General features: G+C 45.1%; 1 protein-coding gene across 1 annotated transcript in view; it reads right to left on the reverse strand.

The window, feature by feature from the left end:
• Positions 1 to 12,477, reverse strand: part of PTEN (phosphatase and tensin homolog) — a 143,634-nt gene that overhangs the window by 35,828 nt on the left and 95,329 nt on the right. Inside the window, exon 4 of the mRNA XM_053692215.1 lies at positions 11,591 to 11,634. Within this exon, the coding sequence (XP_053548190.1) occupies positions 11,591 to 11,634 (44 nt within the window). The remainder of the gene's footprint in view (positions 1 to 11,590; positions 11,635 to 12,477) is intronic.

Raw genomic sequence — 12,477 nt, forward strand, 5'->3', positions numbered from 1 at the left:
ACTCAATTCACTCATTTGTATTCTCTGATTAAGATATGGGAAAAAATATTTTTAAAATATTTGACGATTTTGAGGTCTTTATCTGCAGCTATGTATAAAATGATGCAATGGGTGACTCATATGATATAGCTGAACTGCACACATTCTCAGATTGACCCACAAAAGAATAACAAATTATGCTTACCTGATAATTTCATTTCCATCGAGGTGAGGAGAGTCCACGGCTTCATTCATATCTATTGGGAATTAAGAACCTGGCCACCAGGAGGAGGCAAAGACACCCCAGCCAAAGGCTTAAAATACCTCCCCCACTTCCCTCTTCCCCCAGTCATTCTGCCAAAGGAACCAGGAACAGTAGGAGAAATATCCGGGTAAAAAAGGTGCCAGCAGATGAATAAATTTAGGGCCACCCAATGAAGATACGGACGTGAGCCGTGGACTCTCCTCCCCTCGATGGAAATTAAATTATCAGGTATGCATAATTTATGTTTTCCATCTAAAGGGGAGGAGAGTTCACGACTTCATTCATTACTATTGGGAACATATACCCAAGCTCTAGAGGACATTGAATGAAACCAGGAGGGTAAAAGGCAGACCCTAATCTGAAGGCACCACAGCCTGCAAAACCTCTCCCCCAAAAACAGCTTCCGCAGAAGCAAAAACGTCTAATTTGTAAAACTTTATAAAAGTGTGTAAGGACCAGGTAGCCGCCTTACAAAATATGCTCCATAGAGGCCTCATTCTTGAAGGCCCAAGATGAAGCCACAGCTCTAGTTGAATGAGCTGTGATCCTCTGAGGAGGCTTATGTCCCGCTGTCTCATAAGCCAAGTGAATCAAGCTTCTCAACCAAAAAGACAAAGTAGCAGCAGAGGCCCTTTGCCCCTTGTGCTTCCCCGAATAAACCACAAAAAGAGATGTAGACTGTCTGAAATCCTTTGTAGCCTGAAGATATTACTTCAAGGCACGAACCACATCCAGGTTATGAAGTAACCTCTCCTTTGAAGAGGAAGGGTTGGAACACAAAAAAGGAACAACTATTTCCTGATTTATGTTATGGTTAGACAACACCTTAGGGAGAAACCCCAACCCAGTGCGAAGTACAGCCTTATCCGCATGAAACACAAGATGAGGAGGATCACATTGCAAGGCAGCTAGTTCAGATACTCTGCGTACCAATGCAATAGCCAACAGGAAGAGAACCTTCCAGGACAGAATCTTAATGTCTATGGAATGCATAGGTTCAAATGGAACCTTCTGCAAAACCTTAAGGACTAAGTTTAAGCTCCAAGGCGGAGCCAACTGTCTAAAGAAAGGCCTGAACTAAAGATTGAATGTCAGGGAGCTCAGCGAGTCTCCTATGCAACAAAAAACTGATAATGCCGAAATCTCTAAGGAACTAGCGGCAAGACCCTTCTCCAAGCCATCTTGGAGAAAGGACAGAATCCTGGATACCTTCACCTTATGCCAAGGTTATCTATGTTTCTCACACCAGGACAAGAAAGTCCTCCACACCTTATAGCAGATGCAACGAGTGACTGGCTTCCTTGTCTGAATTAGAGTATCAATCACACTTTCTGAAAAGCCTCTCTTGGCTAAGACTAGGCGTTCAATCTCCACGCAGTCAGCCTCAGAGAATCCAGATTTTGATGCTGAAAGAGGCCCTGTGACAGCAGATCCCTGCGACAGGGTAACCTTCACGGCCTCCACGGCCGCGAAGTAGCAATCAGAATGGCAGAGGCCCGCTCCTGTTTGATGCGTGCCACTATGCAAGGTAGAAGTGGTAACGGAGGAAAAATGTAAGCTAGGCAGAATCCCCAAGGAACCACTAAGGCATCTATAAGCTCTGCCTGGGGATCCCTGGACCTCGACCCGTATCGAGGCAGTTTGCATTCGAGTCTGGACACCATAAGATCTCTCTCCGGCGTTCCCCATCTGTGACAAATCTCCGCAAACATCTCGGGGTGAAGAGACCATTCCCCCGGATGGAAGGACTGTCTGCTGAGAAAGCCAGATTCCCAGTTGTCCACACCCGGAATGTGAATCGTTGAGAGCGAGCAGTCATGGGACTCCGCCAACTCCAGAATCCAAGACACCTCCCTTATTGCGAGGAAGCTCCTCGTACCCCCTTGATGGTTGATGTAAGCCACAGAGGTAATGTCAGTCTGGAATCTGATGAAACTGACCGACCCCAGAGAAGGCCAAGCCTTCAGAGCATTGTAGATTGCTCATAGTTCTATGTTGATCGGAAGGAGAGATACTCCTCCCTGGACCACTTTCCTTGTGCCATCCTGGCACCCCAAACAGCTCCCTATCCTGACAGACTGGCGTCCATGGTCACAATCTCCCAGGACGGTATCAAGAAGGATGTCCTCATGGACAGTTGCTCCGGACGAATCCACCAAGAGAGGGAGTTCCGAGTCCGAGCATCCAGGGATATCAGCTGTGATAGATCAGAATGATTGCCGTTCCACTGTCTCAACATGCACAATTGAAGAGGTCTTAGGTGGAACCTGGCGAATGGGATGACATCTATGCTTATCACCATGAGACCTATCACCTCCATACATTGAGCCACCAATGGGCTTGAGGAGAACTGAAGGGCAAGACAGGTTGACGCAAGCTTCCTGTGCCGCTGATCTGTGAGAAACATCTTCATGGACAGAGTCTATTATTGTGCCCAGGAACTCCACCCTGTTGTTGGGAACCAGGGAACTCTTTCCTGAGTTGACCTTCCAACCGTGAGATTGGAGAAGAATAAGAAGAGGCCTCGAATGATCCTCTGCGAGGCTGAGCGACGTCGCCTGAACCAGGATGTCGTCCAGGTAAGGTGCCACTGCAATGCCCCTGGATCTGGCCACTGCAAGCAGTGCCCCTAGAACCTTTGTGAAGACTCTGGGGGCCGTCGCAAAACCAAAAGGAAGGGCCACAAACTGGAAGTTTTGGTCCAGAAATGCAAATCTTAGGAACCTGAAGTGGTCCCTGTGGATTGGAACATGAAGGTAAGCGTCCTTTAAGACTATAGTCGTCATGAACTGTCCCCTTTAAACTAGGGGCAGAATAGATCTGATTGTTTCCATTTTGAACGATGGAAGACTCAGAAACTTGTTTAAACACTTTAGGTCCAGAATTGTGCGGAACATGCCCTCCTTCTTTGGAACCACAAAAAGGTTGGAATAGTACCCTAGACCCCTCTCTGCTAGGGGTACTGGTACGATAACCCTGAGAGAGGCGAGATCTCTCACACACTCCAGAAAGGCGCCTCTCTTCTCTGGTCTTGAAGACATGTTTGATAGGAGGAATCTGACCTCGGGCGGATGGGATCTGAACCCTATCCTGTAACCCTGGGAGACCACTTCTAGAACCCAAGGATCCTAAACGTCCTGCAACTATGCGTCCTGGACCGAACAGGATCTTTCCTTAGAGGTCATGTCCACAGACCAAGATTTTAGCCACAGATGAAAGAATTGGCAATCTTCAGCGCCTTAATCTTCTCCTGTATCTTGTCGATGGATGTCTCCCCCTCGACCATTTCACACAGGGATTCACACCAATATTTTGCAGCTCCAGCGACCGCCGCAGCGGCCGTTGCTGGCTGAAAAACCAACCCTGTGTGCTGAAACATCTTTCTCAACATGTTTTCCAGCTTTTTATCCATGGGCTCTTTAAACGACGAACTATCCTCGAGGATGAATAGTCGTCCGCTTCAAGAGCATAGAGATAGCCCCATCCACCTTAGGGATGGTCCCCACAGCTCAAGCTGAGAGTCCAAAACGGGGACGTTTTTTAAAGGAAGAAGGGGAAAAAGGAAGAACCTAATCACTCCCAGTCGTTCTTAATATTAGCCATCTTAACGGGAACCGGGAAAGACTGAGGTACTACCCTGTCAAGCTTAGGAATCACAGGTTCCTCCAGTATATTAGGTTCCGGAACCTCCAGAGTAGAAAGCACCTGCCGTAGCAGAAAGTCAAAATTCTCCATCCTAATCCTATAACCAGGCACCTCCGCCGCCAGAGGTTTAGATGACACGGACCCCAACCCAGAAGGGGCCTCCTCCAAAGTATCGGAGTGGGTCTTGTCATCGTATAGAGCCTCTGGATCTCCCATCGGCGAGGACAAACCCTGGGCCGAGCTGGGCTGCTATCATTAAACCCTACGCTTGTGCTTAGCAGAACGTGGTAAGGCATGGAACACTTTTGAAACCATCGATTCCAGTTGGTCAGCAAAGTCTGACAGCCAACGAATCTCTCCTGAAGGAGTAACGGTTGGACCCCGGGGCGCTGCATGTGCAATCGGAGATGCATGTAGGAAACGCACCTCCCGAAACGAAGGTGGATGGCTCAGTAGTATTAGACATCTGCTTACATATAGATGTTGTAACTTTATCAAGGCATGTGGAACAAAGTTGAGCAGGCTGATCTACCAGAACCTCCTCATAATAAACACAGGAATGAGACTTTATTAAGGAAGGAGAGCCTTCCAACGCGTCAGAGTCCTCCATCACTTGCGTGCTTGGTTAGACTAACTTTATTAAAAAACAGAATTTATGTTTACCTGATAAATTTCTTTCTCCAACGGTGTGTCCGGTCCACGGCGTCATCCTTACTTGTGGGATATTCTCTTCCCCAACAGGAAATGGCAAAGAGCCCAGCAAAGCTGGTCACATGATCCCTCCTAGGCTCCGCCTACCCCAGTCATTCGACCGACGTTAAGGAGGAATATTTGCATAGGAGAAACCATATGGTACCGTGGTGACTGTAGTTAAAGAAAATAAAATATCAGACCTGATTAAAAAAACCAGGGCGGGCCGTGGACCGGACACACCGTTGGAGAAAGAAATTTATCAGGTAAACATAAATTCTGTTTTCTCCAACATAGGTGTGTCCGGTCCACGGCGTCATCCTTACTTGTGGGAACCAATACCAAAGCTTTAGGACACGGATGAAGGGAGGGAGCAAATCAGGTCACCTAAATGGAAGGCACCACGGCTTGCAAAACCTTTCTCCCAAAAATAGCCTCAGAAGAAGCAAAAGTATCAAACTTGTAAAATTTGGTAAAAGTGTGCAGTGAAGACCAAGTCGCTGCCCTACATATCTGATCAACAGAAGCCTCGTTCTTGAAGGCCCATGTGGAAGCCACAGCCCTAGTGGAATGAGCTGTGATTCTTTCGGGAGGCTGCCGTCCGGCAGTCTCGTAAGCCAATCTGATAATGCTTTTAATCCAAAAAGAGAGAGAGGTAGAAGTTGCCTTTTGACCTCTCCTTTTACCTGAATAAACAACAAACAAGGAAGATGTTTGTCTAAAATCCTTTGTAGCATCTAAATAGAATTTTAGAGCGCGAACAACATCCAAATTGTGCAACAAACGTTCCTTCTTTGAAACTGGTTTTGGACACAGAGAAGGTACGATAATCTCCTGGTTAATGTTTTTGTTAGAAACAACTTTTGGAAGAAAACCAGGTTTAGTACGTAAAACCACCTTATCTGCATGGAACACCAGATAAGGAGGAGAACACTGCAGAGCAGATAATTCTGAGACTCTTCTAGCAGAAGAAATCGCAACTAAAAACAAAACTTTCCAAGATAATAACTTAATATCAACGGAATGTAAGGGTTCAAACGGAACCCCCTGAAGAACTGAAAGAACTAAATTGAGACTCCAAGGAGGAGTCAAAGGTTTGTAAACAGGCTTGATTCTAACCAGAGCCTGAACAAAGGCTTGAACATCTGGCACAGCTGCCAGCTTTTTGTGAAGTAATACCGACAAGGCAGAAATCTGTCCCTTCAGGGAACTTGCAGATAATCCTTTTTCCAATCCTTCTTGAAGGAAGGATAGAATCCTAGGAATCTTAACCTTGTCCCAAGGGAATCCTTTAGATTCACACCAACAGATATATTTTTTCCAAATTTTGTGGTAAATCTTTCTAGTCACAGGCTTTCTGGCCTGAACAAGAGTATCGATCACAGAATCTGAGAATCCTCGCTTCGATAAAATCAAGCGTTCAATCTCCAAGCAGTCAGCTGGAGTGAAACCAGATTCGGATGTTCGAACGGACCCTGAACAAGAAGGTCTCGTCTCAAAGGTAGCTTCCAAGGTGGAGCCGATGACATATTCACCAGATCTGCATACCAAGTCCTGCGTGGCCACGCAGGAGCTATCAAGATCACCGACGCCCTCTCCTGCTTGATCCTGGCTATCAGCCTGGGGATGAGAGGAAAAGGCGGGAACACATAAGCTAGTTTGAAGGTCCAAGGTGCTACTAGTGCATCCACTAGAGCCGCCTTGGGATCCCTGGATCTGGCCCCGTAGCAAGGAACTTTGAAGTTCTGACAAGAGGCCATCAGATCCATGTCTGGAATGCCCCACAGGTGAGTGACTTGGGCAAAGATTTCCGGATGGAGTTCCCACTCCCCCGGATGCAATGTCTGCCGACTCAGAAAATCCGCTTCCCAATTTTCCACTCCTGGGATGTGGATAGCAGACAGGTGGCAGGAGTGAGACTCCGCCCAAAGAATAATTTTGGTTACTTCTTCCATCGCTAGGGAACTCCTTGTTCCCCCCTGATGGTTGATGTACGCAACAGTCGTCATGTTGTCTGATTGAAACCGTATGAACCTGGTCCTCGCAAGCTGGGGCCAGGCCTGGAGAGCATTGAATATCGCTCTCAGTTCCAGAATATTTATCGGTAGAAGAGATTCTTCCCGAGACCAAAGACCCTGAGCTTTCAGGGATCCCCAGACCGCGCCCCAGCCTATCAGACTGGCGTCGGTCGTGACAATGACCCACTCTGGTCTGTGGAACATCATCCCTTGAGACAGATCGTCCAGGGACAGCCACCAACGGAGTGAGTCTCTGGTTCTCTGATTTACTTGTATCCTCGGAGACAAGTCTGTATAGTCCCCATTCCACTGACTGAGCATGCACAGTTGTAATGGTCTTAGATGAATGCGCGCAAAAGGAACTATGTCCATCGCCGCCACCATCAACCCGATCACTTCCATGCACTGAGCTATGGAAGGAAGAGGAACGGAATGAAGTATCCGACAAGAGTCCAGAAGCTTTGTTTTTCTGGCCTCTGTTAGAAAGATCCTCATTTCTAAGGAGTCTATAATTGTTCCCAAGAAGGGAACCCTTGTTGACGGGGATAGAGAACTCTTTTCCACGTTCACTTTCCAGCCGTGAGATCTGAGAAAGGCCAGGACAATGTCCGTGTGAGCCTTTGCTTGAGGAAGGGACGACGCTTGAATCAGAATGTCGTCCAGGTAAGGTACTACTGCAATGCCCCTTGGTCTTAGCACCGCTAGAAGGGACCCTAGTACCTTTGTGAAAATCCTTGGAGCAGTGGCTAATCCGAAAGGAAGCGCCACGAACTGGTAATGTTTGTCCAGGAATGCAAACCTTAGGAACCGATGATGTTCCTTGTGGATAGGAATATGTAGATACGCATCCTTTAAATCCACCGTGGTCATGAATTGACCTTCCTGGATGGAAGGAAGGATAGTTCGAATGGTTTCCATCTTGAACGATGGGACCTTGAGAAATTTGTTTAAGATCTTGAGATCTAGGATTGGTCTGAACGTTCCCTCTTTTTTGGGAACTATGAACAGATTGGAGTAGAACCCCATCCCTTGTTCTCTTAATGGAACAGGATGAATCACTCCCATTTTTAACAGGTCTTCTACACAATGTAAGAACGCCTGTCTTCTTATGTGGTCTGAAGACAACTGCGACCTGTGGAACCTCCCCCTTGGGGGAAGTCCCTTGAATTCCAGAAGATAACCCTGGGAGACTATTTCTAGCGCCCAAGGATCCAGAACATCTCTTGCCCAAGCCTGAGCGAAGAGAGAGAGTCTGCCCCCCACCAGATCCGGTCCCGGATCGGGGGCCAATATTTCATGCTGTCTTGGTAGCAGTGGCAGGTTTCTTGGCCTGCTTTCCCTTGTTCCAGCCTTGCATTGGTCTCCAAGCTGGCTTGGCCTGAGAAGTATTACCCTCTTGCTTAGAGGACGTAGCACCTTGGGCTGGTCCGTTTTTACGAAAGGGGCGAAAATTAGGTCTATTTTTTGCCTTGAAAGGCCGATCCTGAGGAAGGGCGTGGCCCTTACCCCCAGTGATATCAGAGATAATCTCCTTCAAGTCAGGACCAAACAACGTTTTCCCCTTGAAAGGAATGTTTAGTAGCTTGTTCTTGGAAGACGCATCAGCCGACCAAGATTTCAACCAAAGCGCTCTGCGCGCCACAATAGCAAACCCAGAGTTCTTAGCCGCTAACTTAGCCAATTGCAAAGAGGCGTCTAGAGTGAAAGAATTAGCCAATTTGAGAGCATTGATTCTGTCCATAATCTCCTCATAAGGAGGAGAGTCACTATCGAGCACCTTAAGCAGTTCATCAAACCAGAAATATGCGGCAGTAGTGACAGGGACAATGCATGAAATGGGTTGTAGAAGGTAACCCTGCTGAACAAACATCTTTTTAAGCAAACCTTCTAATTTTTTATCCATAGGATCTTTGAAAGCACAACTATCCTCTATGGGAATAGTGGTGCGTTTGTTTAAAGTAGAAACCGCTCCCTCGACCTTGGGGACTGACTGCCATAAGTCCTTTCTGGGGTCGACCATAGGAAACAATTTTTTAAATATGGGGGGAGGGACGAAAGGAATACCGGGCCTTTCCCATTCTTTATTAACAATGTCCGCCACCCGCTTGGGTATAGGAAAAGCTTCTGGGAGCCCCGGCACCTCTAGGAACTTGTCCATTTTACATAGTTTCTCTGGGATGACTAAATTTTCACAATCATCCAGAGTGGATAATACCTCCTTAAGCAAAATGCGGAGATGTTCCAATTTAAATTTAAATGTAATCACATCAGATTCAGCCTGCTGAGAAATGTTCCCTAAATCAGTAATTTCTCCCTCAGACAAAACCTCCCTGGCCCCCTCAGATTGGGTTAGGGGCCCTTCAGAGATATTAATATCAGCGTCGTCATGCTCTTCAGTAACTAAAACAGAGCAGCCACGCTTACGCTGACAAGGGTTCATTTTGGCTAAAATGTTTTTGACAGAATTATCCATTACAGCCGTTAATTGTTGCATAGTAAGGAGTATTGGCGCGCTAGATGTACTAGGGGCCTCCTGAGTGGGCAAGACTCGTGTAGACGAAGGAGGGAATGATGCAGTACCATGCTTACTCCCCTCACTTGAGGAATCATCTTGGGCATCATTGTCATTATCACATAAATCACATTTATTTAAATGAATAGGAATTCTGGCTTCCCCACATTCAGAACACAGTCTATCTGGTAGTTCAGACATGTTAAACAGGCATAAACTTGATCAGAAAGTACAAAAAACGTTTTAAAATAAAACCGTTACTGTCACTTTAAATTTTAAACTGAACACACTTTATTACTGCAATTGCGAAAAAACATGAAGGAATTGTTCAAAATTCACCAAATTTTCACCACAGCGTCTTAAAGCCTTGAAAATATTGCACACCAATTTTGGAAGCTTTAACCCTTAAAATAACGGAACCGGAGCCGTTTTAAGCTTTAAACCCCTTTACAGTCCCTGGTATCTGCTTTGCTGAGACCCAACCAAACCCAAAGGGGAATACGATACCAAATGACGCCTTCAGAAGTCTTTTATAAGTATCAGAGCTCCTCTCACATGCGACTGCATGCCATGCCTCTCAAAAACAAGTGCGCAACACCGGCGCGAAAATGAGACTCTGCCTATGCTTTGGGAAAGCCCCTAAAGAATAAGGTGTCTAAAACAGTGCCTGCCGATATTATTATATCAAAATACCCAGATAAAATGATTCCTCAAGGCTAAATATGTGTTAATAATCAATCGATTTAGCCCAGAAAAAGTCTACAGTTTAAATAAGCCCTTGTGAAGCCCTTATTTACAATCGTAATAAACATGGCTTACCGGATCCCATAGGGAAAATGACAGTTTCCAGCATTACATCGTCTTGTTAGAATGTGTCATACCTCAAGCAGCAAGGGACTGCAAACTGTTCCCCCAACTGAAGTTAATTGCTCTCAACAGTCCTGTGTGGAACAGCCATGGATTTTAGTTACGGTTGCTAAAATCATTTTCCTCATACAAACAGAATTCTTCATCTCTTTTCTGTTTCTGAGTAAATAGTACGTACCAGCACTATTTGAAAATAACAAACTCTTGATTGAATAATGAAAAACTACAGTTAAACACTAAAAAACTCTAAGCCATCTCCGTGGAGATGTTGCCTGTACAACGGCAAAGAGAATGACTGGGGTAGGCGGAGCCTAGGAGGGATCATGTGACCAGCTTTGCTGGGCTCTTTGCCATTTCCTGTTGGGGAAGAGAATATCCCACAAGTAAGGATGACGCCGTGGACCGGACACACCTATGTTGGAGAAAGGCACCTTTATATCACCAATGGCCGGGGCACTCACCACCTCCTAGGACCCGGACTACAGAAACCGCTACGTCTCCTGCGCCACAGATCAACAGAAAGGATAGATAACCACACCCAGTCGCATGGAATGCCTGGCAAGACCGCCCCTGCACTAGGGGAAAACACGCCAAAAAATGGCTGCACAAGTTTCCCAAGTATCCTGAAAGTTCCACACATTGCCAGAGCCTCATCTCGCACAGCGCAGGAATGACACAAACAATATCTTGTGGAAACCCCCCCTGTTCAATAATCCCCCTTCCAGGAATATTAACCCTTGATTCTGTGAAAGATAAAAAGGCGCCACACTGTGACCCTGTCTTCTATGTTATTAATAAAAAATGAAATGATCTTACCAGAATTTACACAGTGGAACAGGAACACGGCCCTTCAAGTGTGACAGGTTAGTAGCCTCGCTCCTGACATGGACTTGAGTGAAGAAAGCAGGCAGCGAAACTCGTCAACGCTGATTGCTTATGGAGCTGTTAATATGAGTCGGGATGGTTTCAGAGAAAGATTATCCCTGCATCTCTGGACTCTAACTTTTGCCCAGGCTCTCACTGAGAGGCTGACAGGACTATTTAAAACTCCAGTCCCACTGCAAAGAGTACTACCCTCCATAAGATACTACTCCGAAGCTCCGGCACTCCTCTACCATCCTCCTGTGACGAAAGGCAAAGAATGACTGAGGGATGAGGGAAGTGGGGGAGGTATTTAAGCCTTTGGCTGGGGTGTCTTTGCCTCCTCCTGGTGGCCAGGTTCTTAATTCCCAATAGTAATGAATGAAGCAGTGGACTCTCCTCCCCTTTAGATGGAAATATAATTTTTAAATAAGACAACCCAAGGTATTAATCTAGGCCCATTTTGGTATATTTCATGCCATTATTTGGCCGTCAAATGTGAAATAGATACACAGTGCTAAAAAGGAAACATTTTGAAGAATCCAATGAAGTATCCCATAGTACTGAAGGATTATTTTTTTATTTTAATTTTTAAGATTTCACCTGAATAGTGATCTTTTGAGAATATAGCCTGTGCAGTAAAAGTTATTCAAATCTCAAGCAAGTCGAAATGTTCCTTTAGTGGCAATTTACATTTAGAATGGTTAACTAAATTTAAAGAATGCACCTACAAAAGTGACCTGCAAAACTTACCTCTGCAGCTGAATTTGTTGGTATCATAATGTCTTTCAGCACACCTAGAAATATGAAAACAGCAGTCTTTAGCATAAAATATTAATTGTGAAAGCAAATATAAATGTAGAAAAGAAATATATATATATATATATAATAAATAGAAAAGGGACAAACTTAAACTGGGAATAAAGCAGAGAAGAAATCTAATTATTTAAGACTCCCAGCTGCAGAATACATTTGAACGCATTACTTTGCATTATTTAAAACTATAAGCAATTAAGACTCCAGAAATTGATTTTGGAAAGCTTTCAGTACGCTGTGATGTCATTGTTGGCTCAGCTTCTCGTGAGGACTCATTACATTCAGACCCTGACTCAAGTAAAGGACACTTCTGCACATTCTTAGATAATGTCTTGCTGAAGATATTCAGGAAGATTGGATTGAATCATCGCAGCAGCTTAAACCTCCTGTACTCTGTTACACGCAACTGAATGATCTGCTTAGATCAGACTTATAAAAATGAGTTAATTTATATTCTGCTTGGCAACAGCTCTGGTACAATTGTGCCAATCAGTAGTGGCAGTTGAAGAACCAATTACTGATTGTGTCCTGCTTAGAATCTGCAATGCCTGCAGCTCCCAAGTGGGATTTTATATATGTGTTTAAAACCATTTGTGGGGGAGGGGGGATTAAACACAGAGCACCATTAATTATTTTAGTTCCACTTCTGTTATTCCAGAACCAGATATCCAATCCTAAATATTTGAAAAAGGTACAACCTTTACACATTTTAAAATGTGACAATTGCAGTAGCTACAGGGATATCTATTAAATGTTTCTTAAAATGGGCTACATAATGGATTTTGTGTTCTTTTCAGGGGGGCCGTAAATAACAAAAAAATTAC

This window comes from Bombina bombina, chromosome 9, assembly GCF_027579735.1.
Source record: "Bombina bombina isolate aBomBom1 chromosome 9, aBomBom1.pri, whole genome shotgun sequence".
Lineage (NCBI taxonomy): Eukaryota > Metazoa > Chordata > Amphibia > Anura > Bombinatoridae > Bombina > Bombina bombina.